Source organism: Palaemon carinicauda, chromosome 8 (genome assembly GCF_036898095.1).
Source record: "Palaemon carinicauda isolate YSFRI2023 chromosome 8, ASM3689809v2, whole genome shotgun sequence".
NCBI lineage: Eukaryota > Metazoa > Arthropoda > Malacostraca > Decapoda > Palaemonidae > Palaemon > Palaemon carinicauda.
Window position 1 is genome coordinate 141,263,333 of NC_090732.1, and position 22,984 is coordinate 141,286,316.

Consider the following 22,984-nt stretch of genomic DNA (forward strand, 5'->3'; position numbering starts at 1 on the left):
TGCTGAGGAAATTTATAAATGCAATGATATTCAGATATGGTTCTCATCATTTTACACATTTGATAAGTGTGACAGATCTATTACTTCAATTCTGATGAAAAATTGAATGAAAGATCACTTTCCAGTGTATCCCTTACTTTGTTGTAAACGTCACTTAATGTTTATGAGTTGCTCAGTGAATTTGATTTCTGCAACACGTAAATTTACTATACTGTACTGCTGTATTGTAATGATAGATTCATCTAGTATTTTACACCAAAGTGTTTACAATAAGAATACTGGAAATAAGGTTGCTTAACTTGAAATTGCAGCTGTTTTTAACTTATTCTCACCCAATAAGCTTTTGCTTTGTTGCTTACATTTGTTCAAAAGCTAAGTGGCAATGACTTCGAATACGCTGGTAGTTTGAAAGATTTGAAGAGTTGTGAATTCTAAAAGCTTGATTTTTCTTTTAATAATGTTTTGAAAATTGATCAGAATTTTTTGCTGCTCTTGATTGCTATAGGGTTTGTGGTTATTTTTTCATATTGTAATGACAGCGTAAGGGATTAATAGTACAATAAAGCTGAAGTTAATTTTGCAGGTGCAACACCTGAAGTTGATTTGAAAGTTGTGACACATCTGCAAGAAATTATAGAAAATCAACGTGAACAACTTCATAAATCCGAGAAGGAAACCCACACGAAATCATCTGAGCTTGATAATGTAAGTACTCTGATGTGTTTTACATTTTTTTAAATGGAAAGGTGTATTTATCCCCATTAATTACATTAAGAACTGATATAAAATATAATTTTATTGTCTGCTAATGAAGAAGTCTAGCCTTCTGACACTGTTAAGCATCATGCCGTATTTCCTTATTCCAAAGTTGGCAGCTTTTCAGTATCAGTGGTTTTTCCCTGCTGTTGCCCAGTTTTGTCAGTTAATTCCTACCAAACTACAATATATCATTAGAATATCAAGGTTACATGTTTGTTTCCAATAAATTTACCCAGTTCTGAAATATGCATAAAGGAATTATTATAAGTATGTAGGACAATGTGTGTGCTCTTTGGTTTGAGCATTTTTACTTCTAGTGAAACTAGACATCTCTTACTCTGATTTTGATGATTTGTTGGCAGTCACTGTAGTATAATTACGTTACAGTGGAATGTATTTTTTTTTTTTGCATGAACAAATGGTTTTCATCAGAAATTATTTCCTTTAATATATATCGATAACACTAATTTTGCCCTTTTACAGCTGAAATCGCAACTAGAAAAAGTTAATCATGTAAATCGGGAGTTACGGCGAAGGCAACGAACAAACAACATTCAAATGAGATCTTTGATTGATGAAAGGGCAGAATTACAGGCTGCTCTGCAAGAGGAGACCCGTGCAGTTAGTGTGTTACGGCAGCGACTTGGTTTAGCTCAGAAGGAAAATGAGGATTTAGCAAGCTCTAGCGTAAGTATTATTACAGTATTCAATATTTCTGATATGACATACTGTAGTTGTAACAAATATCAGTGCTTTGAAAATATGAATAAAAAACTATTGAGCTTAAAATATTATAAAGTTCTCATGTATTTACATAAGTATTCCTTGGGAGTAGGAATTTTGCATTAATAGATGAGGTAATGATTTTTTTCAGAGTGATAGCCTGGATCTAACAAATAAGTTGGTATTTGATCGTGATGACCCCAATCGACCTCGCTTCACTATGACCGAGCTTAAGGAGATCCTTTATGAACGTAATGAGCTCAAAGCCCGAGTATCTGATTTGGAGGATGAACTGGAAATGTACAGGCCAAAGGATGAAAGACAGTATGTAGTGCGCGGAAGTGTTTTTCATTCTGCATGCAACGTGTGTGCCATAGTGACTCTGATTCAGCTCACCCTATTTGTTGCCCGGCTGATCCTTGCATGCCTGGCAGTGACTTATAGGTCATAGAATAATGAGTTTAGGATGGACCAGGATGAGTAGTGCTCTTGCCCAGAGGCAAAACTATGGCTAATAATGATTAGATTTTTAGTTTAGAGCTACTTCCAGAATACCTTTTGAGGGAGCCAGGAAGCCCCAGGGATCTAATATGAAGCAACATCTTAACATGATTGATGATACTCTTTTAGCTGAGCTTCTAGTTTGGTAGCTATAAGGCTGGTCACAGCAGGTAGACAAGTGCAGTAATATTTTGGTGATCCTTGGGCTATTGTGTTGCCCTGTAATTTTTCTCTTAAGGGTTAACAAAAGTGGGGCCATATATAGATTGTGGATGCTAGCACACATAGAAACACATCTGTAAGCTCGGTTTTAGACCTCAGTATGGTATTACTGGAGGTTGCATACAGTACTGTACAAGGATGTGATATAGCTAGATAAAGCTTACTTCATAGTGCCTTATTGTACAATTAAGGGAGAAACCTCCTAGACCAAGTGCCAAGCATTGTTGTTGTATATATTGGATGCTATATTTTTATGATTTTTAAGGTGTTTACATAAATGTATTTAGATTAATTTTAACAATATTCTAATACTAGTCTAAGTCAATATATTTAACAAATATTGACTAAAACCGTCCATTTAAATTGCATAAAATTCTGGTCATGTGACATAAGTGGGGCTGAGACAGGTATGAAGTCTTAAAAAAATTATTTACCCACTAGTCTTTGTGTTCAGAAAAATCAATTATTTCTTACTGAACACAGCATCTTCCATTTGATTCTCAGGAATGTTATTTTCATACTCTACGGTAGTTACTATTTCACATTTTTTTTTCTATTAGTAGAGGTAGAGTTCAGAGTGATAAATATCAATGGCCAAAATAGAACAAATGAATTAGTGTACCTGTGAGTGATTATTTTATGTGCAATAGTTCTCCAATCTTCTGAGCAATGCTCAGTATTTAAGTATTAAAATAGCATTTTAGAAGAGCCTTTCTAAAGAATTAGATTTATATATATTGTATAATATTAGGTTTTAAATGAGAGGGTTAGGAGGTAGGAAGTGAAAGGTTCTTCATTCTCCCAAAATTATTAAGCTGGATAAATTTCTATCCAGGAGGCAAGGTTGCATTTAGAAGCTAGAAAAGTATAGTATTTTATTCATATACATTTTGAATACAAATTCTAATTATCACTACGTCTAGTAATAATGTACAGTATTTCAGTTATTTTTGGTAACGGAAAACTCTCGAATCTATTTTTCTTCTGTGTGTGCCTTTTAGGAAAAACTTTAAAGTTGTACAGTTTTTGGTACTCAGTATAATAATGGAAGTTATGTGCAGAACAAGCATTTTTTTTTTAAATTAAGTACAGGTAAACTTTTAATCAAAACATAGTTGTAGAGTAAATATCCTGGCATAAACAAAGCTTGCAAACAACCACCCACATACATATCCAATGTATACTGTATTTTCATATTTTCTTTTCAACATTGGACTATTCCTCCTAATACGGAAGTCACTGACACTTCCATACTTGTAGCTTTATTGAGGCTAAATCCATATGCAGAAAGCTTCCACACCATTAGCAGGTTCATATATTCATATGCATAAATAATATATCAACTGTATACACACATGTACTTTTATACAATGGATAGTTTAAGAATAAGACCTGAACAAGGTAGTATTTTCTGTTTATATATTTTATCATTATTAGCTCTGTTTTCCTAACTATAGTTTTAGGTTTTAAATGGGGGTAGAGGTAATGGGTAGCTCTTATATTAAAGCTTAAGTTTGTTATAAAGAAATTCATTCAGCGTGGCAATGGGTGTTAAAATGTTTTCATTTTACATTTTATTCCTGGGATAGAGATTTAATTCTGGTTTTAATGTAAGTTTTTTTTTTTTTTTTTTTTTATGTAGTAATGACATGCCTCAATGTTTGATGGTGTTATAGTTCTATTCTGCATTTTTGAGGGATAGCTCTTACATGAGACCAGACAGAAAAATCCCTTGAGGTAATGATGTAAATATTCAGGTGGTGCTAAAACTGTTGTCAGGTTGCTCTTTAACTCTAGGTAATGTTTAATGGTTAATGGATTTTGTCTGATTGCTGATATACAGGCAGTTAAGGTTGTAGTCTTAAAGAATGATATTTGTGATAAATATTTGTTTCCAGTTGATCTTGCTCAGCTATTTTTTGGCCTCTTTAAGAGAGAAATGTTAGTGACATTTAGGTTGAGATACAGGAAATTGATAGAACATATTTGTTTTGGTCAGTGTGTTAGCTTTATTCTCTTTGGTTTATCCCATACTGAAATGATTATATGGGTTTTGGTTGTAATGTTTGGTCATTAACTTTTACGTATAAGGTCATTAGTAGTTGTTGCATATCTTATTGGCAGCCCATGAAAAAAAGAAAAAAATGCTTCATGCCTCCCTCAGCCTCACGGCAGCATCCAGTCACTTTTCATTTTATTGTTATTTCATGTGAAAACTTCCTGTTCCATCCTATGCTGTTCTACCAAACTTTACAATGTTAAAAACTCTGTAGTGCCTGAGTTTTAAAAACTCAATTTTACTGGAGTTTTTAATGTTAAAGTTTATGGCTTTGGTGAACTTTGTTAAAGTTGTTTTTAATGTATTATCTTGCTTTAATGCGTAATTTAAAAATCAGATATTCCAAAATCTCATTTTACAATTTCATAACAAAGTTCTCACTTCAAGGCCTGCTGTCCATTGTAAGAATCAGTCTGGGCAGATGAAAAGTTTGGTTAAAGAATGTTTCATAAATTTTCAATTATCAGTTTGTGTAGCTTATGTACCCATGTGAATTTTATTTATTTTATTGTTTATCTAATTTATTAATATAAATTTTACTTTTTTCATAAGTCATAGTCGAATACCTTAAGTGATGATAACTTTGGCCAAACTCTAAAAGGTAGCAGCTGGGACGGAGTTTTATTGGTGTAGTGATGTAGAGAACAGTCTGACCTTTCTAAGAATTACTTCACCCTTGCTAATGTGGTCTATATTAGCAAGTGAGCAGTCTTCTCAAGTATATAATATTTTACCAAGGAGAAAAGAAGATATTAAGTATTTTCACACTTGAATTATCATCGTTAAGTTTAATGTAAGTAATGGGTGGTAAGGCAAGTATGACATGTTTATTCATACAAATCACACGAGCACAGTAATCATTTGTTTTGTAGATTTGATGTTTAATCATGAAATTCTTAAAATCTACATCTTAAGAACTAAACACAAATTACCCAATTTAATCTATGCAAATTATCACTCCCTATCAATTAAATTTACTCTATACAGTATTTTCTGGGGTTTTGTATCTTGCATACATAACCGTAGTAGGTTTTGATATGAAAATGTAATATAGGTTACCCTTTAGGCCAGTCTCATGAGAGTTGAGTATTTTAACCAATTTTTGTGATTAAGTAGTATGTCAATGAGGGTAGTGATTATGGTTATAGCAATAGAAATATTCTTAATACAGGTAATAGAATTAAAGAATAGGGAAGATGATGGTAATGATAGTATTATAGGTAGTAAAAATATTTTTGAAAAGATACCCAATTGTTGTATTATCCATTAGTTTATTTTTTCATGAGTGGATATTGGTCTAGTAGACTGTAATTTTTAGAATTTTTAGAATTGTTCTCTTATAATATGAAGGTTCCTTAACCTTAGCCATTTTTGTTTAAAGATCGTAATTATGTAGCGAGAAATTATTTAGATCTTTAGGATTGTTACAGACACAAGAGACAAATATATTGTTTTTTTATCTATGTAACAATAGAAATTAGTTTTGCATCAATGCAGTTACCAAATTGCATTGTAGCTTTGAAGGGAGAATGTTAAAATTCTATTTTTGTAGATTTGATATTGACGATTTTCAAGATAGTTATGAAGGATGCTCAGAAATAGGGGTTCATGATTTAGGGGGAAGAATTACCACTATATAGGTGTAAGATTACCCGTATCGATGCATAATTGCATAACGTAAAAGGAAAGGTATTCAGAACTTATTCATTTAGAGAATTTAATTATGCATATTATAAAATATTTGACAGAATATTTATGATTCAGATATGCAGCTTTTCTGATTTATATAAGGAACATTTTGAAATAAGAGTCTAAGGATAATACTAATAATGAAAAAGTTTTGAATTTGAAAAATAATATATTAACATTTTCATATTTTGCATCTTAAATTTAAACATGGTTTTTAGCTTTCATTGTGCGGTAAATCTTATGTTGCTTTCTGTTGATCATATCAGGTTTAAGTAAAGGTCTTTCTTTTTTAAGTACAGATATCTTAGAATTTGCATTGGCATCCAGTAGAGTGGCACTGATAAGAAGGGTGAAGGTTTTGCATTAAAGATTCTGTCTGCATGCGTTGATGTTGCTGTACCTCAGGTAACTCTTAATTGCATTGATTTAAAGCAATATTTAGGTAGAGTATTGGTAATTATTTTTATATTCTATATAAATTTTTATTATTATACTTTGATATCTCAAAAGTATGATGAGTGAAATAATTTCCCCTAATTAACTAACATGTCTGAATGATGAGATAAACATACAAGGGCTTCAGTTGCCTTACTTGATAAGGTAGAACCCTTCTCCACTAAGGAAACAAAAATTGGTTTTGAATTAACAGTATTAATTTTATTCTAAACTGCAATAAGCTTCTTTTCAATGTATGATAAAGACTTTGTGACTTGACTTGCTTTCCATACATGACACTCAACATTTGATGATCCAATCTCTTCCTGTTATAAGAAAATACAGTTTTGCATCAATCTCTTTTTCAAATAGACAAAATGAACCAGTACTTTAATTTTTCCTCAGCCCTTTTCTTTACTCTTAATAATTTAGCATGCATATTCATGAGATGCTACTGTACATATGTCAAAAGTGTAGTATGTTTCAAATTTTGGTTAGCTTTTGAGTAAAATAGTTATATTATTATAAATTCTAAAAGCTTTGGCCATTACTTTTCTGATTGCTTATCTCATTAACTTGCATTTTCTCTTAACATACTTTGAGCCGCTCTTGTAAATAGAATGGGTGTTCATCTATTTATCTTATGTTATTGAGTATATAGATCATGTATCTTAGAATATGTGTACACTGAGATTGGGAAGTAGAGTAATTGTTGCTTTTAAATTGATCCTTAAAGTTCCTCTTTGTTGGATGTTTGAATCATTTGCCTCACTGTTGTTATGATACCGTGCTTCCCATCACTGAATTTTAGTAATCCAAATACTGTATAGAAATTAGTCAGTTTTCACTTGTTTTAATGGATTTTTAAGTACAGTATAGTTTCAGTCCTCCTGTGTAAGTTAAAGGAGAATAATAAGGCAACATGATCATTCATAGTACAGTATTATTGTATATAACAATGGTAAATCTAGTTGACTGACTTATTCTTTTTCTGATGAAGTAAACCAGTTTCAAGAAATTGCAAATTTCCATAGGGAATTTGTTATAATTACAGCGCAGTATTCAATTCCATTTCACCTTTGATAATTCTGAATATTGCTCTTAGTAAAACCATTTAAGTTTTATTATAAACATACTTGTCTTATATCACCACAATGATATAGAGGCTAAACATCTTCAAGGGGACCTTTCAATAGGGAATTGTGTAAAGGGTTTGTTTGTAATATGAATTCTAGCAAGGTCAGACTGCAAATTTTCTTTATAGTTTCATAAAGTGTTTAAGAATATGATACTGACTTCTGTAGAACTGGAGTATTATAAAATTATAATTTGGCTGTGTACCTGGATGTGATGACCATGACAATAATTGCCATATTGTGTGCGAGATACAATACAAAGCATGATGGATTTTAATGAATGTGTAGTTTGTTTCTTTCCATCCTTCTATATTCAGTATATTTTAGTGTTTTCTTCTTGTTGTTGATGTTGAATATTCTTTATTGTTCTCAAGTATAATGTAGAATTTTTAAATCCACTCATCATTTCTGATTAGTTTAAATCAGTGCAGTAATTTATTGGTTGCTGAAAGACTTTAAATTCTGTGGAACGTTGTGGTATGTATAAGATATTTTAGTTTGATATACATAAGTATTATTTAGAAGATTTTGTTTTAATCCTGGCGGAGAAATTTTTTATTAATTTATTCTTTTTGAATGGGACTGGTTGTTTGTTTCAACCACTTGGCTGCTATATAATTTTTTTTTTTAACTCCATGGTATGTATAAATATAGTACTATACTTGGTTTACATAAACTGGATCTTGATTGTTTTGATGGGAAGCAAGACACAACATTATCATAGGTCTGAAAGTAAATCACAACTTAATGCTTAGTTACGTAAATGCAAATCATTTCTACAAAGTTAGTCACAGGCCCCTTTCTCCAGTTGGCACCAGTATCTTAAGTAATTCAGTATTACAGCGTATACAGTACATTAGACTGTTCAAGTTATTATGGGTATTTCTGTAGAACAGTTAGTTACATAAACTGTGGTTTGATAGGCAAGTCTTGTATTTAGAAACTCAGTAATGTAGTTTTATAAGTTTAACAACCTTAATTTTTATTGCATTTGTGATTTTGCATATTAGTTCAGTTATAGCATGCATTGTTATTGTATAACAGGCTACAACTCGATATGATGCCTGTGGTAGTTTGTGTAAGTAGCTCTTTAGCATCATGAACTATATAAAGTATTGGCATGAAATTTGGATTGACTTAAAGATTGTCCATCTTCAAAAAAAAGGCATTACAGTATTAGGCTATGGTTAAGTATGCCCAGGTTTGCATGATCTATAAATATGAAAAAAAAAAAATTCTGATGAATATTTCAGCCAAATTTTAGTTGGTAGTCACTACAGAACTGAAGAAATTAAATAGATTATTTACAATACAGTATGTATATAAAAAGCATCATCCATTACATCTGCTTTTATGGAACTACTTTATCTTTTATTTAATGGTAGATTATAAGTACTTAGTGGAACCTTGTACAGAAATTTTGTAAGGAAATTGGTTGCAGCATGAAAAACTTACGTTGATAGAATAGACTGTAACGGCTTCATATTCATTATGTCGTAAGTTAGGAGTAGAATGAATTAGGTGAATAAACCAGACTTTCCACAGTGCTAGAGATATATGCATATATTTGGCAACTACCTGCTTTTCCTTGCTTTAAAGGCTTGCATTACCTGTTATAGATATGTGTGTTTTTTTATACAAAGTTGGAAACATACAGACACTTCATAAAATGTGTACAGTACATCATTGAGTGCAGATATTTCATTCTTCTCTTATCTTTTGCTTCTGTACCAGAGAGTTTTACTGTATTTTGCAGTGAACTTTTCTTTGATGACAGACTTTATTACAGTGTCAAGAACAAACCATTCAACCCAACTATTAGGGTTAAGAATGTAAATTTGGTGGACATTCAATGCTATTTGGTAATAATAACAATGATGATGATGATAGTAGTGGCAACAGAAATGTACAATCTTTTGGTTGCTGGCCTTGCACTATTTTTACCTATTCAAGCAGATGCTGGGTCTTCGATATTACAAGGTTGATTATTAGGTACTAGGCTGAGAGTGCAGCACGAATGTACCTAATGCGAGGTGAAAACGGATTTTGAGTAAAGCGAAAAATCTATTTTTGGGTGAGATAGCCATGTCGTCCTGATGGAGAGTTCCTATAAGTAGCTTCCTAAGGGATATTTGACTACAGTGATATTCCCAGAGAATTTACCTTTAGGTCTCCAGAATTCTAACTCCTGGCGCGAATATCCTTAAAATTTTTCTTAAGGATATCGCATAAATCAGGGGACGTATATCTTGATACGACACATAGCAATCTTCACCCCGAATAGCGTTTTCGCTTCGAGGGGGAAAGTGTCAAAAATAGAAGGGAAGCTGTTATTAAGGTACCCTTCCTCCCGTATTACTACTGAGTATCTAGATAGCGCTGTATGTCAACCCAGCGTGCTATTCCTTGTAGCGTTGAGCATGGTGCTACAGATATAGTAATTTTGGGAGGGATCCTGCCAAGGCCTTTTCTTGTAGAAAAGGAGGGCGGGTCCATCAGGACAACTTGGCTATCTCACCCAAAAATAGATTTTTCGCTTTGCTCAAAATCCGTTTTCTGGGCTCAAAACCTGTGTCGCTCCGTGAAATGCTCCTTAAAGCACCATTTCAAAGGTATAAATACTGCTAAATATACCAGAGAAAAAAGTTGCATGGAATGCCAGGAATATATCTAGCTTGCTCACCCCTAAAGGGTGTCGGTATTAAAACTGGGGCGAGTGATACCACTACCAGAGGTCCCTTTCCAGTTAGACTTCTCCCTCCTGAAAATCCCCCGTTACTACGAGGTGTCGTTCACTACAGCTACTGCCCCCCCCCACACACCACCACCACCACCACCACCACCACCACTACCTATCCTTCTCTCATCATTCTCCCATCATTCCTTGTTAGCACCTGTGAACGTATGGACGTGTTTTTCGTAGCTCTGTGTTATTTTGTGTTTTTGAAGATGTCAGGCGTTTTGGAGATCTCTGCTCCCAAATTGAGTATTATATTTGTCTGTTTGGGATTTCTAGGTAGCGACACACGTTCATTCAATAACCTTGTTGGGTTTTCTCTCAGCCCCTTTGTTGATGCTCCCTTACAGGTGTGTATGCGGTCTTTTGGTGTCGCTTCCTCAGGATCTCTTTGTTTTGTAAGACTTTGTATTAGTTCCTTATACTAATTGTAGTCTTATTTTTGTGTTATGGACATCTAATTCAATGTTTTGGCATGATTTTATCTTTTATTTAGGCTATTTGGGCAGTGTTAGTTAGCGGCTTCGGTTGGTAGCCTTTCATGCGAGCAATCATGGTTTTTTGAGTTTTTAACGGGGAATCGGAACGCGTTTTGATTAATTTTAGTCCTGCTTGTCGAGATCGATATTTTACCCGATTTTGGAGGACTAGTTTTTGTGTAAAATGGTATAGTTTCCTCTCCAAGTCGGCAACTACCTGATTTTGGAAGGTTTTGCTATTATTCCTTTTACGCTGTGTTCCTTTTCCCCCCATTTTACTCAATATGCCGATTTAGCCTATTTAATTGAATTTCATTGTATTTTATTGTTTTTCATGTCTGACTGTATCTGTGGATTTTTAAAGTGCCTTAACTTTGGGACAGTTTTTTCCTTTTGGTCATCCAGACCATTGAGACATATGACGTTACCGTTATATGTCATTACTGCTGAACATGAACCATGTTAGTGCTTCCTGTCCCTTGCAGGGAAGAGTCATACTAGACGTAGGAAAGGAGTCTCAAGGTTTGCATAAAACATATGAACAAACATAGCATCAACTACATACAGGTCTCGCTGTATGTATAACGCATGGAACAAGCATTGCCAGAAAATGTTTGTATCTGTATGAGAACAAAAGGTATTAGCTATACATACTGTTCATAAGAATATATATGCAGTTTATTAAAGGGTAATAAACTGATATATTTTTATTGAAAATCAATTGTAGGGCGAAATAAGACGCAAATACACATTGATAATTTATTGGTAATAACTGATCAACATGAAGTAATATGTATAACATAAATGTTAATGAATGCAATAAGAAACATATCCAACAATCAAAGCACAGAAAATATTTGTTTTCACCTGAAAGGGAAAGGATATTAATGCCACTGCAAATCTGAAAATTTGCTAAATTTTCTAGTATGCATTTCTGTGATATTGAATGTCTATTTACATTGTGTAAGTACACATGTCACAAGTGTTATCTTTATGTTTCTTCACCTCAACTAAATAGAACAGTCCTTAATGTCACCTTGGTGACATTTATTTCAAGTATTGCACTGAGAGGTGTCAACATGTTCACCCGTTTTATTGATGGTCCCAATCAATTCACTGTTCATCGCAGCACTAGACGACAGGTTTTAGTACACTACCTGCCGCCACCACGTATCGCTTGAGTTCATGCACTTGCTTCGCATAATGCCTGTTGAACACTCTGGATGACTTTCATCCGGTGTATGAGTGCAGACGCTCAAAATCCATATACTGAAAAAAGTTCAGTGATACAGCAATTTTTCCTGGATCATGACCTGCGGGTGTACTGTCAGGATCTGCTCTGCGAATAGAATAAGTGATATTCGCCCTTAGTTGTTTTAGGGATAGGTTTGATCCTGAGGTTTCTCCTTTAAAGAGCTGTCTTCCCCTGAAGTCTGAAGTTCTTTGAAGATAGACCACAGAGAGACATCTTCCTTCAGAGGGCAGATTCTCCAGGTACCCCTTCTTTTGGTGGGCAGCTCGTTTTTAGCGAGAAATATTGGATCAGGAAAAAGATTGTTCTCCCACTTCTGTGAACTGAATATGGCCCTCATCTCTGGATAGGGCCACTATTTCACTAACTCTGGCCCCCGAGGCTATAGCAAACAAGAAAATCACCTTTTGAGTCAAGTCTTTCAGAGAGCAATCCTCATTGTTCACTGTTGAAGCAAAGTGTAGGACCTTGTCCAAGGACCATGAAATAGGCTTTGGAGGGGCTGTAGGCCTAAGTCTAGCACAAGCCTTAGGGATCTTGTTAAAGATTTTATTTGACAAGTCAACCTGGAAGGCGTATAGCAGAGGTCTAGTCAGAGCCGATTTACACGTGGTTATCTTATTGGCAGCCAGTTGCTTTGACGAAGGCAACCCACTTTTTCCAAGATGATTCATATTGTCTTCTGGTTGACTTATATTCTTCTAAGAAGTCTTTACTGCCTTTCGAGATCCCAAATCTTTTCTTTACTGCTGAGGAGAGAAAATCATGAGATGAAGGCTTTGGGTTTTCTGTGATGAAGTGAAGACAGTCGACTTCTGTACCTGTTGAGACAGTACTTGGTCCGGCTGAGGGACCAGCCTCAACTTCAGTTCCAATACTAGAGGGAACCAGTTGCTCTTTGGCCACTTGGGAGCCACTAGAGCTGCCGTTCCCCGAAAGGATCTCCTTGTTGAGGACCTTCATTAAGAGATTGGTTGGAGGGAACAGGTAGATTCGGTTCCATCTGTTCCAGTCGAGGGACATGGTGTCCATCGCTTCCGCTAGGGAGTCCTCGTATGGGGCCACATAACAAGGTAGCTTCTTGTTGTCGCTTGTCGCGAAGAGGTCGATCTGCAGTTTTGGGACTTGACACAAGATGAAGGAGAATGATCCTGCGTCAAGGGACCATTCTGACTCTGTCGGCGTGAGCCTGGATAGAGCGTCCGCCGTCACATTGCAGAACCCTTGCTGATAAATGCCATCTGTTCTTTCCGCCAGGCGGAAGATGGTAAAATCACTTGGTTGATTTGGGGCAATCTTGAGCCTTGACGATTCAGACATCTCGCTATCACCGCGCTGTCCAGGATCAGTCTTATATGGCCTGATTTGCAAGGGGATAGTTTCTTCAGTGTCAGAAAGACTGCCATGGCCTCCAAAGTGTTGATGTGGAAGGTCTTGAATAGAGATGACCAAGTCCCTTGGACGTTCCGTTGATGGGAGTGACCTCCCCATCCTTCCTTCGAGGCATCCATATGGATGATGACTGAAGGTAGAGGTGGTTGCAAGGGTACGGTCCTCTTTAGGTTCTTGGCCTTCGACCATGGCTTCACAAGTGATCGTAGTTGGGTCGGTATCGGTCTTCTTAGATCTCTTCGAGCGTTTGATGCGTATCTTCTCCAGACTCCTGACGCATCTTTTAGCTGTGCTCTTACCACTGGGTCTGTCACTGATGCAAACTGGAGAGAGCCCAGTACCCTTTCCTGTTGGCGTCTTAAGATCCTGTCGGATTTCAGTAGTCTCTTGACAGATGCTGCTATCTCTCTCCTCTTCCCTGGGGGAATGGAGAGATGGTGTGACTTAAAGTTCCAATGGATTCCAAGCCATTGAAACTCTTGAGCTGGAGATAATCGAGACTTCTTGACGTTGATCTTGAATCCTAGATGTTCCAAGAAATGGTATCACTTTCTTGGGTGCTTGCATACACTCTGTCCTGGATGCTGCCCACACCAGCCAGTTGTCCAGGTACGCTACTACCTGGACACCTTCTAGGCATAGTTGTTGAACGACTGCATCTGCAAGCTTTGTAAAAATCCTTGGGGCTATGATTAGTCCAAAGGGCATGGCTCTGAAGATGTATTTCTTCTTCTGTAGCCTGAATCCTAGGTAGGAGGAGAGGGGGGCGGTTGATTGGAATATGCCAGTGGACATCTGCCAGGTTTATCGAGACTGTGTACGCCCCTTTTGGTAACAGGGTCCTTATGTGTTGAAGGGTTAACATCCTGAACTTGTTGTTCTCTATGAACTTGTTGAGTGGCAACAAGTCCAGAATGACTCTTAAGTTTGTCTGAGTCCTTCTTGGGAACACAAAACAGCCTTCCTTGGAATTTGATGGACTTTGCCCTCCTTATCACCCGCTTGCTCAAAAGTTCTCGGGTGTATTCTTCCAGTACGGGGGTGGAGTGTTGGAAGAATTGAGGAAATGGTGGTGGAGCCTCCCTCCAGCTCCATCCGAGTCCATTCTTGATTAGGCTGTGGGCCCAAGGATCGAAGGTCCAACGATCCTGAAATTGTTGCAGTCTTCCTTCTACCTGAAGCAACTCATTGCTTCTGGTTTCCGGAGGGTTTACCTCCTTGACCGCGTCCTCCCTTAACCCCTTTACCTCTTGGGAGGGTATCTAGAGGATCCCCGTTTAGATTCTCTACCCTTGGGACGAAAGGTAGTGGTGGGCCTCTCAAACTCAGGGTTGAACGCTGGTGACTGGGCAACCACCTGCTGAGGCACCATCTGATAAGTTGGTTGGGGTTGAGCCACCATCTGGGGCACCGCGGTCATGGCAACTGTGGGAAGTTGTTGTTGTTGCTGCTGCTGTCTGGCAGGGTGAGGGGGCAACCTGGGTCTTCCTCTTAGGCTGGGGACCCTCATCCGGGGAAGACTTCCTCTTCACCGACATGCCCCACTTCTGGAGAAGGTTTCTATTCTCCGTGGAGGCCTTGTCTACGACTTCCTTGACCACTTCACTCGGGAAGAGGTCCTTTCCCCAGATATTGGAAGCTATTAGCTTCTTGGGTTCGTGCTTTACTGAAGCAGAAGCAAACACGAACTCCGTACATGCACGTCTGGCTTTGACAAAGCCATACAGGTCCTTGACCATAGTAGCCAAATGCGTTTTGGCCATGATCATGTTCATATCCGGTGTTCTACTATTGCTTGCCGTCGTCTCTAGACAAATCTGTAGAGATAGAGATGTGGCAAGTCCTTCCTTTGTCTCTTGCTCCCTACGCAAGAGAAAGTCAGACATCTTAGGGAGATTTTCGCTGAACTGACGTCCAGCAATATCTGCCTCCAACTTCAATTGAGAAGGTAAGGTGGACTTCCTTCCAGTCTTTACCTTCCGTGGGCAGGACTAAAGATAAAGGTCTACACTCATCGAGTGTAGGGCAAGGTTTGCCTGCTTCTATTGCCTTCATGACTGCCTTAAGACCCTTTGATGTAAAGGGAAAGGCTAACGAAGGTGGGGTGTTTTGTGCTAAGGGCTGGCACTTTCGAGTTAGTGAAGCCCTTCTGCTTCAGGCTACTTGATAAAAGAGCCTGAGCTTTCCCGTGGTCAAGTACTATGACCTCCTTTGGTTCTGTCTCCTCCTTGGATGTTGGTTCCATCTTCAGACAGACGAAACAGTCTGGGTAAGACTGAAAGCTGGGCCAGAATTCGACTTCCTCAATTAGGAGAGTCCCCAACTTCTCTGATATGATCTTGTCGCTGGTAATAGGCATGTATTCTGCATACCTCCAGGGATTAACATCAGAGCAAGGTGGAAGATCTTTAACATTGAGTCTCTTATGAGACCCGCGGGACGCAGTGAGATGGTCCATTCTTCTTTGCCATTCAGCGTCCCTTTCTTCGTTTTGTTTATGAAGACTCTCCATCATTGCCATAGACTGGCCATTGCCTGTCTCATATCATCTGATGGAGGAGCAGAAGACATAGAGGGTAACGGCTCTGGGGCCGGAACTGACGAAACGGACTCCGATTCGACATCATCCTCTTCTTCTTCGACTCCTCTTTGAGACCTTCCGCTAGAAGGTCCTTTTCGGTGTCCTCAGACACCTCCGACATCCTTTCGCCTAGGTGGATGTCCTGCATTGCATTGGAGACGTCCGTATATATGGAAATCTGGACACAAGGGATCTCAGGTCGTGGCTGGGGTATGACAGCTTTCACACCCGGTTTTGGGAACAGCAAGGACCGCATCCGTTCACTAGGAAGGTAAGGTCCCATGGCATTCTTCTGAAAGCCACGAACCCATCTGCGTAGCTTCCCTCGTGCTGCATCCCTTGACTCCTCTGTCTTGGGGTCATCAAAAGCCTCGGTCACCAAGGCCTTGCAAATCTTGCAGTCCTGGGGGTCCCAGTACCCGAGAGGTTCCTTGGAAATGGCGCAGGGAGCATGAGCCCTGCAGTCCTCATGGCCACAGAAATCCATGCTCCTAACGTTGCAAAAGACTTGAAGGCACTTAGGATGGTCCTCCTGTAAAGAGAGGAAAATTAAGTGAGTATGAGTTAGTTTATCTCACCTGATAAACTATATAAAATATTATCAATAATATTTTAGCATTATAGCTTAGGATAGACAAGCTAGAAAGGAATTAGGAAAGACACATACGTGTGTTTTCTGTCCAGCCAATTTCTGCGAACTTCCTCAAAATTAAAACTTAGAGTTTTCCTATTCAGGAAACCCAAGGGAAGGATTCTAATCTCTAAGGATAGATAAGTGTAACTTAACACTGACTTTTCCGAAGGTTTTAATAATGTGGGTAAATTGTAACTGATCATCTATCAGTCTGTTGGAAGAAATCTTTTTCTTCAATATAAAACTGGTGTCAACAATAGACTGTGCAAGGATACACAGGGTATGTTGGAAAATAACTACTGTATAATATATACTTTAGTTTTCTGTTTGCAGTATGATCTATACTGCAAATATACTGGCTACTCTATAATCATATATAGTACTGTAGTTTTAGCTGGCATGTTGCCGGCTAGGCTAGCACCTGGCGGCACGATCTGGGGTAGTACCCGGTGGCACCGGCCCAGCCGGCGAGAGTGCCCAGTAGCACCGGCCCAGCCGGCGAGAGTGCCCAGCGGCACTGGCCTGGCCGGCATCTGCCGGCTGGGTTAGTACCTAGCAGCACTAGCTGACAGAGAGAGAGAAAGCATGGAGTGAAGGGTATCTTATTAAATGTTTGTTAACAATAAATAAGGGTGTAAGTACTTAATCTTACTGCCTTCCTCCAGAAGGAGGGTTCAAATACAAGGGGAGAATGTATCATTCAAGCTTCCATCCAAACACAAACCGTTGCCGGTCACTGCTGGCCGCTGGTATGTGGTTGGTAGTCCAAGAGAGAACTGAAGAACACTACAGAATAGGGGTCTCCCACCGGCAGCCGGCCCAGCCGGCACAGCTTTTCCCGGAGCCTTGCGTCCATAAGGGAAGGCTGAGCGACTTAAACAGCTGCTATGTAGGATCCCCGGCTGGCCCCACAACCTGCCGGCAAGCGGCGAGATTGTAGGACGACGGCCAAAGGGTTGCGATGGCTAGGCCATCGCTAAAGGACAGGGGGTAGGGAAAAGTGTCGTGTATGAAGTGTGGAAGGAGGCGGCAGGGTTGCCGGTCCTACCACACTACGAAGAAACTGTTTCAAAATCGGCGCCGTCCTAGGCGGCAGAAGAATATCTATTCTTCAACCTAGGGTCTGCCAATAGAGTTAAGGGGGAGGCGGCAGGCTTGCCGCCCCCTCTCAACATGGGAGAAACATCGTTTCAGTGCCGGTGCCATCCTAGGCGGCAGAAGAATGTCTATCTTCAGCCTAGGGTCTGCAAGCACAGGACTAGTCTTCTAGACCGCAGGGGAGAAGGTGGCGGCATCATACAACCACTTCAAGTGCGGCCTAGGGAGGTCTAGCTTCCTATGCCGGCAGCTGAGGCCGGCAGCTGAGGCCGGCAGGGGAGTGACTACTCACCCTGCCGGCCGGCCACCGGCAAAAGACTGAATACTCTGAGGTTCTGTCAAAAACCCAAAGTTGGCTATCTGCCGGCCAGGGAAAGAGACAGAAAACGCTAGCCTAGTCAAGCCGGAGTGTCTACTCAATGGCAAGACCAAGATAGGGTTGTAGCCTATGGCTGCACTCAGAGGGAAGAAGGGATTACCCTTAAATCTCCACTGGAGACGAGTATCGATTTATATAATAATTCTAGGAGATATCTACCTCCGCCTGAATTGATAAAACGATACACGAGGGTAAACCGGGAACATTTATGAAACTATACTAAAGCACCTAGGCTAGTGGCCTAGTGCCAGGCGAGATTCGGTTGCCTTAATCGCCGAAACTCTCGTATACGATCAATGAGGAAGAGGAAATATATGCAATCAATATACCTTACAAGTATAACTTGCCTAAATAGCTTCATATTTGATGCTATTACAACTAGGAATGTCGTTCTATATCATTCATGAAGGTAAACTAAGGCGCGTAGGCTAGGAAGCCTAGCGCGGGCAAGGTTCGGTTACCTAAATCGCCGGAACTTTAAAGAATACAATCGGCATAATATATAACTTCCTAGAATATTATAACTGACCAGCTTCGTAAATATTCATGCTATTAAAACCGGGGAAAGTCTTTCAGGCTAACTAAATAACACATGCGTTATGAACGACAGCGCCCATGGTGCCTCCGGTGAAGGTGAAGCTCCAACTCTTAAAATTAATCTTATTTCACTGTGAGGCAGGAGCTAAAATTTATACACTGTAAAGATCAAATACTCAACTTTCCAGAGGCAGAAGAGGCAGGAGATTCCATGATAAATTAAAAAAACCAGAGCGTAACGAAATAGCAATAGAGAAAATCACCGTGCGAGACCGCTACAACTGTAGGAATAGCGCGCTGGGTTGACATACAGCGCCATCAAGATACTCGGTAGTAATACAGGAGGAAGGGTACCTTTATAACGGCTCCCCTTCTATTTTTGCCACTTTCCCCCTCGAAGCGAAAACGCTGTTCGGGTGAAGATTGCTATATCTCGTATCAAGATATACGTCCCCTGATTTATGCGATATCCTTAAGAAAAATTTTAAGGATATTCGTGCCAGGAGTTAGAATTCTGGAGACCTAAAGGTAATTCTCTGGGAATATCACTGTAGTCAAATATCCCTTAGGAAGCTACTTATAGGAACCTTCCATCAGGACGACATGGCCTGAGCCCAAAAATGCACCGTACCACATCAGCAGTTTTTTTTTATTAATAAGAAGTGTTGTCAGAAAAAGAAATACTATAACATGATCACTACCACATTCATATTTTACAGAATCATGCATTTTCTGTACCACATTCAAATTTTGCAGAATCATGGATCTTCCCATTTCAGAAAATTTCCACAAATTTATCTGCTTTATTCGTTAGTAGCATGTGGAACCCCGATATTCACACTACACCAGTCACTTCCATCTTACATGCACCTCTTGGATATATAAGTCTTTTTGTTTCATTAGTACCTTCATTATAGTTATTTAACACTTCTTATGGCTTCCTCTCTTATTTATTGCAGCATTACTCAATTATAAACATTTTAAAGCCTATGTATCTTATTTTTAAGCTTATAATCAATCCATATCAAAACACCTAGACCCAGTTTATCACCCACTCAACTATTATACACCTCATGAAGCTCCACATTTCTTACTTCATTCCTCATTATGCTACATTGGGCAGGCATCAATTTCATTACACACCTAACCTCATTGTCTCAAGAGAGTCTCAAGAGCCCACAGTATTAGGGGTATGGCTACTTCTGTAAGGTTTTGAACCAACACATTGATGTCTTTCTCCATGAAGTCTTTGACGTGTCATACTTTCAGCTACTATCAACAATCGAACCCTCAATGGAATTGACACCTTGTGAGTCAGAGATCATACTGTACAGTGCAAGTCCTGATGCATCAACATTCAAACTCCTTTAATGAAAAAGACACCTTATGGGACTAGATTGCTGAGTAAAGGATATATCCCCCAATATCCTAAACATTACCAGGTAGTTAGGAGAGGTCAGCTACACCTGTTGATTTGTCAACAGAATGACCATGGAGGATGCCTAAACAATAGCTCCCTATGGACTGGGCCGTGATGTGGCAAATGACTGATGAACAGAGGATCATGCTGTGGCAAACCGCATCACCACAGTTTATGGAACTTTTTTAGCAACATGATCATTGATGCCCCCCTCCTCCCTTCCCCTTCCTTGCTTACCTGCTAAATGTTGGGAATTGGCAAATGTTGATTGTACAGTTAAATACAGTATTAGACAAATGTAATTTTCAACTTAAAACCAGTTTTCTAATATAAAGTAGTGTTTCCCTTTGTTGAGACATGGTACTACCTTGTGTGTTTGCAGTAAGGGTATCACTTGAGTCCAGAGTATTTGAGCCAACAGATCACTCTTTTTGAAAAAAAAAAAAAAAAAAAAATTTGGTGACCAAAACCAGCATGGCGTCTTGACAGCAGATGACTTTTATATAGTTTTATTAGACAATGTTACGATGCTATATACGTCAACCAGTTCATGAAATTAATGGAATCGTAGACACTTCGGTTAATTAACATGAACATTGATTAACTTACTGATAAGTAATTATATTTTATATCATTTAGGACGCAGTGTACGTGTTATACGTTTGTAAATGGATTTTACAGAATTAAATTCAAAGAAAGTTACTGCAGCACAAGTATAACTCTTGACATTGTCCCCTGCTACTGGCTGCCACCTGAGCTATGCAAGTAATGGTACCTGCTCAAGGCTCTCCCTGGACACACCTCAGGATGAATCATTGGCTCTGATACTTTCTAAGAAGATACAATAATTAGGCTTGAATATTCTACCTCTTATAAATATCCAACTCCAGTATTTCCCTATTTCTTGTAAGAGGAACTATTCTTTTGAAATTTGATTATTTTCTGGATTAGATATGAATTTTGATTGTCGCAGCTCATGAGGGTCTATGCCTATTTATCAACATATTAATTAAAAGACTTGTGGTAGTAGTTTTTAAGTTTCTTTCCTCTTGATTCTTTTCACTCTCCACTAAAAGTTAGAGATGTCTGGTTTCTGTTCCAATTTCATCTAATTTCACCCACTGTTGTGCCTACCTGCAGCAGTAACCTCCTCAGTAGAGAACTTAAACTCAGGCCCAGGCAGGACTCGATCTTTTCTACTCTCAGCATAGTATTTTTTTGTCACTTTAAAGTTATGTAATTTAACTAGAGTGACTATTTTACTTGAAGCTTGTGTTATTTGAAGACTTCAAGTCCTCTATTTCATGCCCAGGATAGAGATTTTGGGTACTGTAAGTTGATATGATTAGTGTGGGAACCTAAAATTACTTTAGACTACAAAGTTTTTTTTTCTTGATGAAATGTCCTGCTAACACAGTTGAGTAAAGCTGCTTTTATTCATTACAGTTTCATGAAATTTGATTAAATTATCTCAAGTATTATAGCCAGATCTGACTAGATTGAATGTTGTTGAAAAATTCCATGAAATTATAGTGGAATATAAAATTTTACAGGTACAAGGTATTGTAATCCTTGCCTCTACTGTAAGAGTTACAGGAGGGTTGCAGATAAGGCCAAAATGGGTATATGGGTATGGAAACATACACCATGCTAATACTGATGTCTAGAATCCAAAGAAATAAGAATTATTTATCATTTAATTGTGTATTAACAAAACATAATTTTATCAAACAAAATACTCAGTATTACGCATGAATTGTCTTCATAGGCTACCAAAATCCCAAATTAATCTTTACAAGAATTGCAGTACAGCACTATTACTGAAGCGATCAATAGGTACTGTAATGTTAATGTTTGAATATACTGTTCATGGGCAAGTGTAAGTTTAATAGATACTGTATGCGAGGTACATACTGTAAATACATATTTTATCATTGCACAAAGTAAGTACGATCTTAGGTAAGTATAGCCTTCATTTACATTTTTGAATGTCCATTTTCTATGGGATACGAACAAGGACTTTTATTTGCAATTTCTCCAACTCAGTCTGGGCAGAAATTAATACAGAATTATTATTATTATTATTACTATTATTATTATTATTATTATTATTATTATTATTATTATTATTAGCCATGCTACAACCCTAGTTGGAAAAGCAAGATGCTATAAGCCCAAGGGCTCCAACAGGGAAAAATAGCCCAGTGAGGAAAGGAAATAAGAAGATAGATAAGTGATGAAAAAGACTCATGTCAGCCTGGTCAACATAAAAACATTTGCTCCAACTTTGAATTTTTGAAGTTCTACTGATTCAACTACCCGATTAGGAAGATCATTCCACAACTTGGTAACAGCTGGAATAAAACTTCTAGAATACTGTGTAGTATTGAGCCTCATGATGGAGAAGGCCTGGCTATTAGAATTAACTGCCTGCCTAGTATTACGATCAGGATAGAATTGTCCTGGGAGATCTGAATGTAAAGGATGGTCAGAGTTATGAAAAATCTTATGCAACATGCATAATGAACTAATTGAACAATGGTGCCAAAGATTAATATCTAGATCAGGAATAAAAAATTTAATAGACTGTAAGTTTCTGTCCAACAAATTAAGATGAGAATCAGCAGCTGAACACCAGACAGGAGAACAATACTCAAAACAAGGTAGAATGAAAGAATTAAAACACTTTTTCAGATTAGATTGATCACCGAAAATCTTGTAAGACTTTCTCAATAAGCCAATTTTTTGTGCAATTGAAGAAGACATAGACCTAATTTGTTTCTCAAAAGTAAATTTGCTGTCGAGAATCACACCTAAAATTTTAAAAGAGTCATTCAAATTTAAAGAAACATTATCAATACTGAGATCCGGATGTTGAGGAGCCACCGTCTTTGACCTACTTACAATCATACTTTGATTTTTGTTAGGATTCAACTTCATACCCCATAATT

At 38.0% G+C, this 22,984-nt stretch overlaps 1 protein-coding gene across 4 annotated transcripts in view; it reads left to right on the forward strand.

Annotated features, from left to right (window-relative positions):
* The window catches only part of Rilpl (Rab interacting lysosomal protein like), a 474,364-nt gene that overhangs the window by 333,895 nt on the left and 117,485 nt on the right, over window positions 1-22,984 (forward strand). For all 4 annotated transcript variants that reach the window (XM_068379106.1, XM_068379107.1, XM_068379108.1 and 1 more), the window contains exons 3-5: window positions 584-705; window positions 1,243-1,446; window positions 1,634-1,806. In XM_068379106.1, the coding sequence (XP_068235207.1) occupies window positions 584-705; window positions 1,243-1,446; window positions 1,634-1,806 (499 nt within the window). The remainder of the gene's footprint in view (window positions 1-583; window positions 706-1,242; window positions 1,447-1,633; window positions 1,807-22,984) is intronic.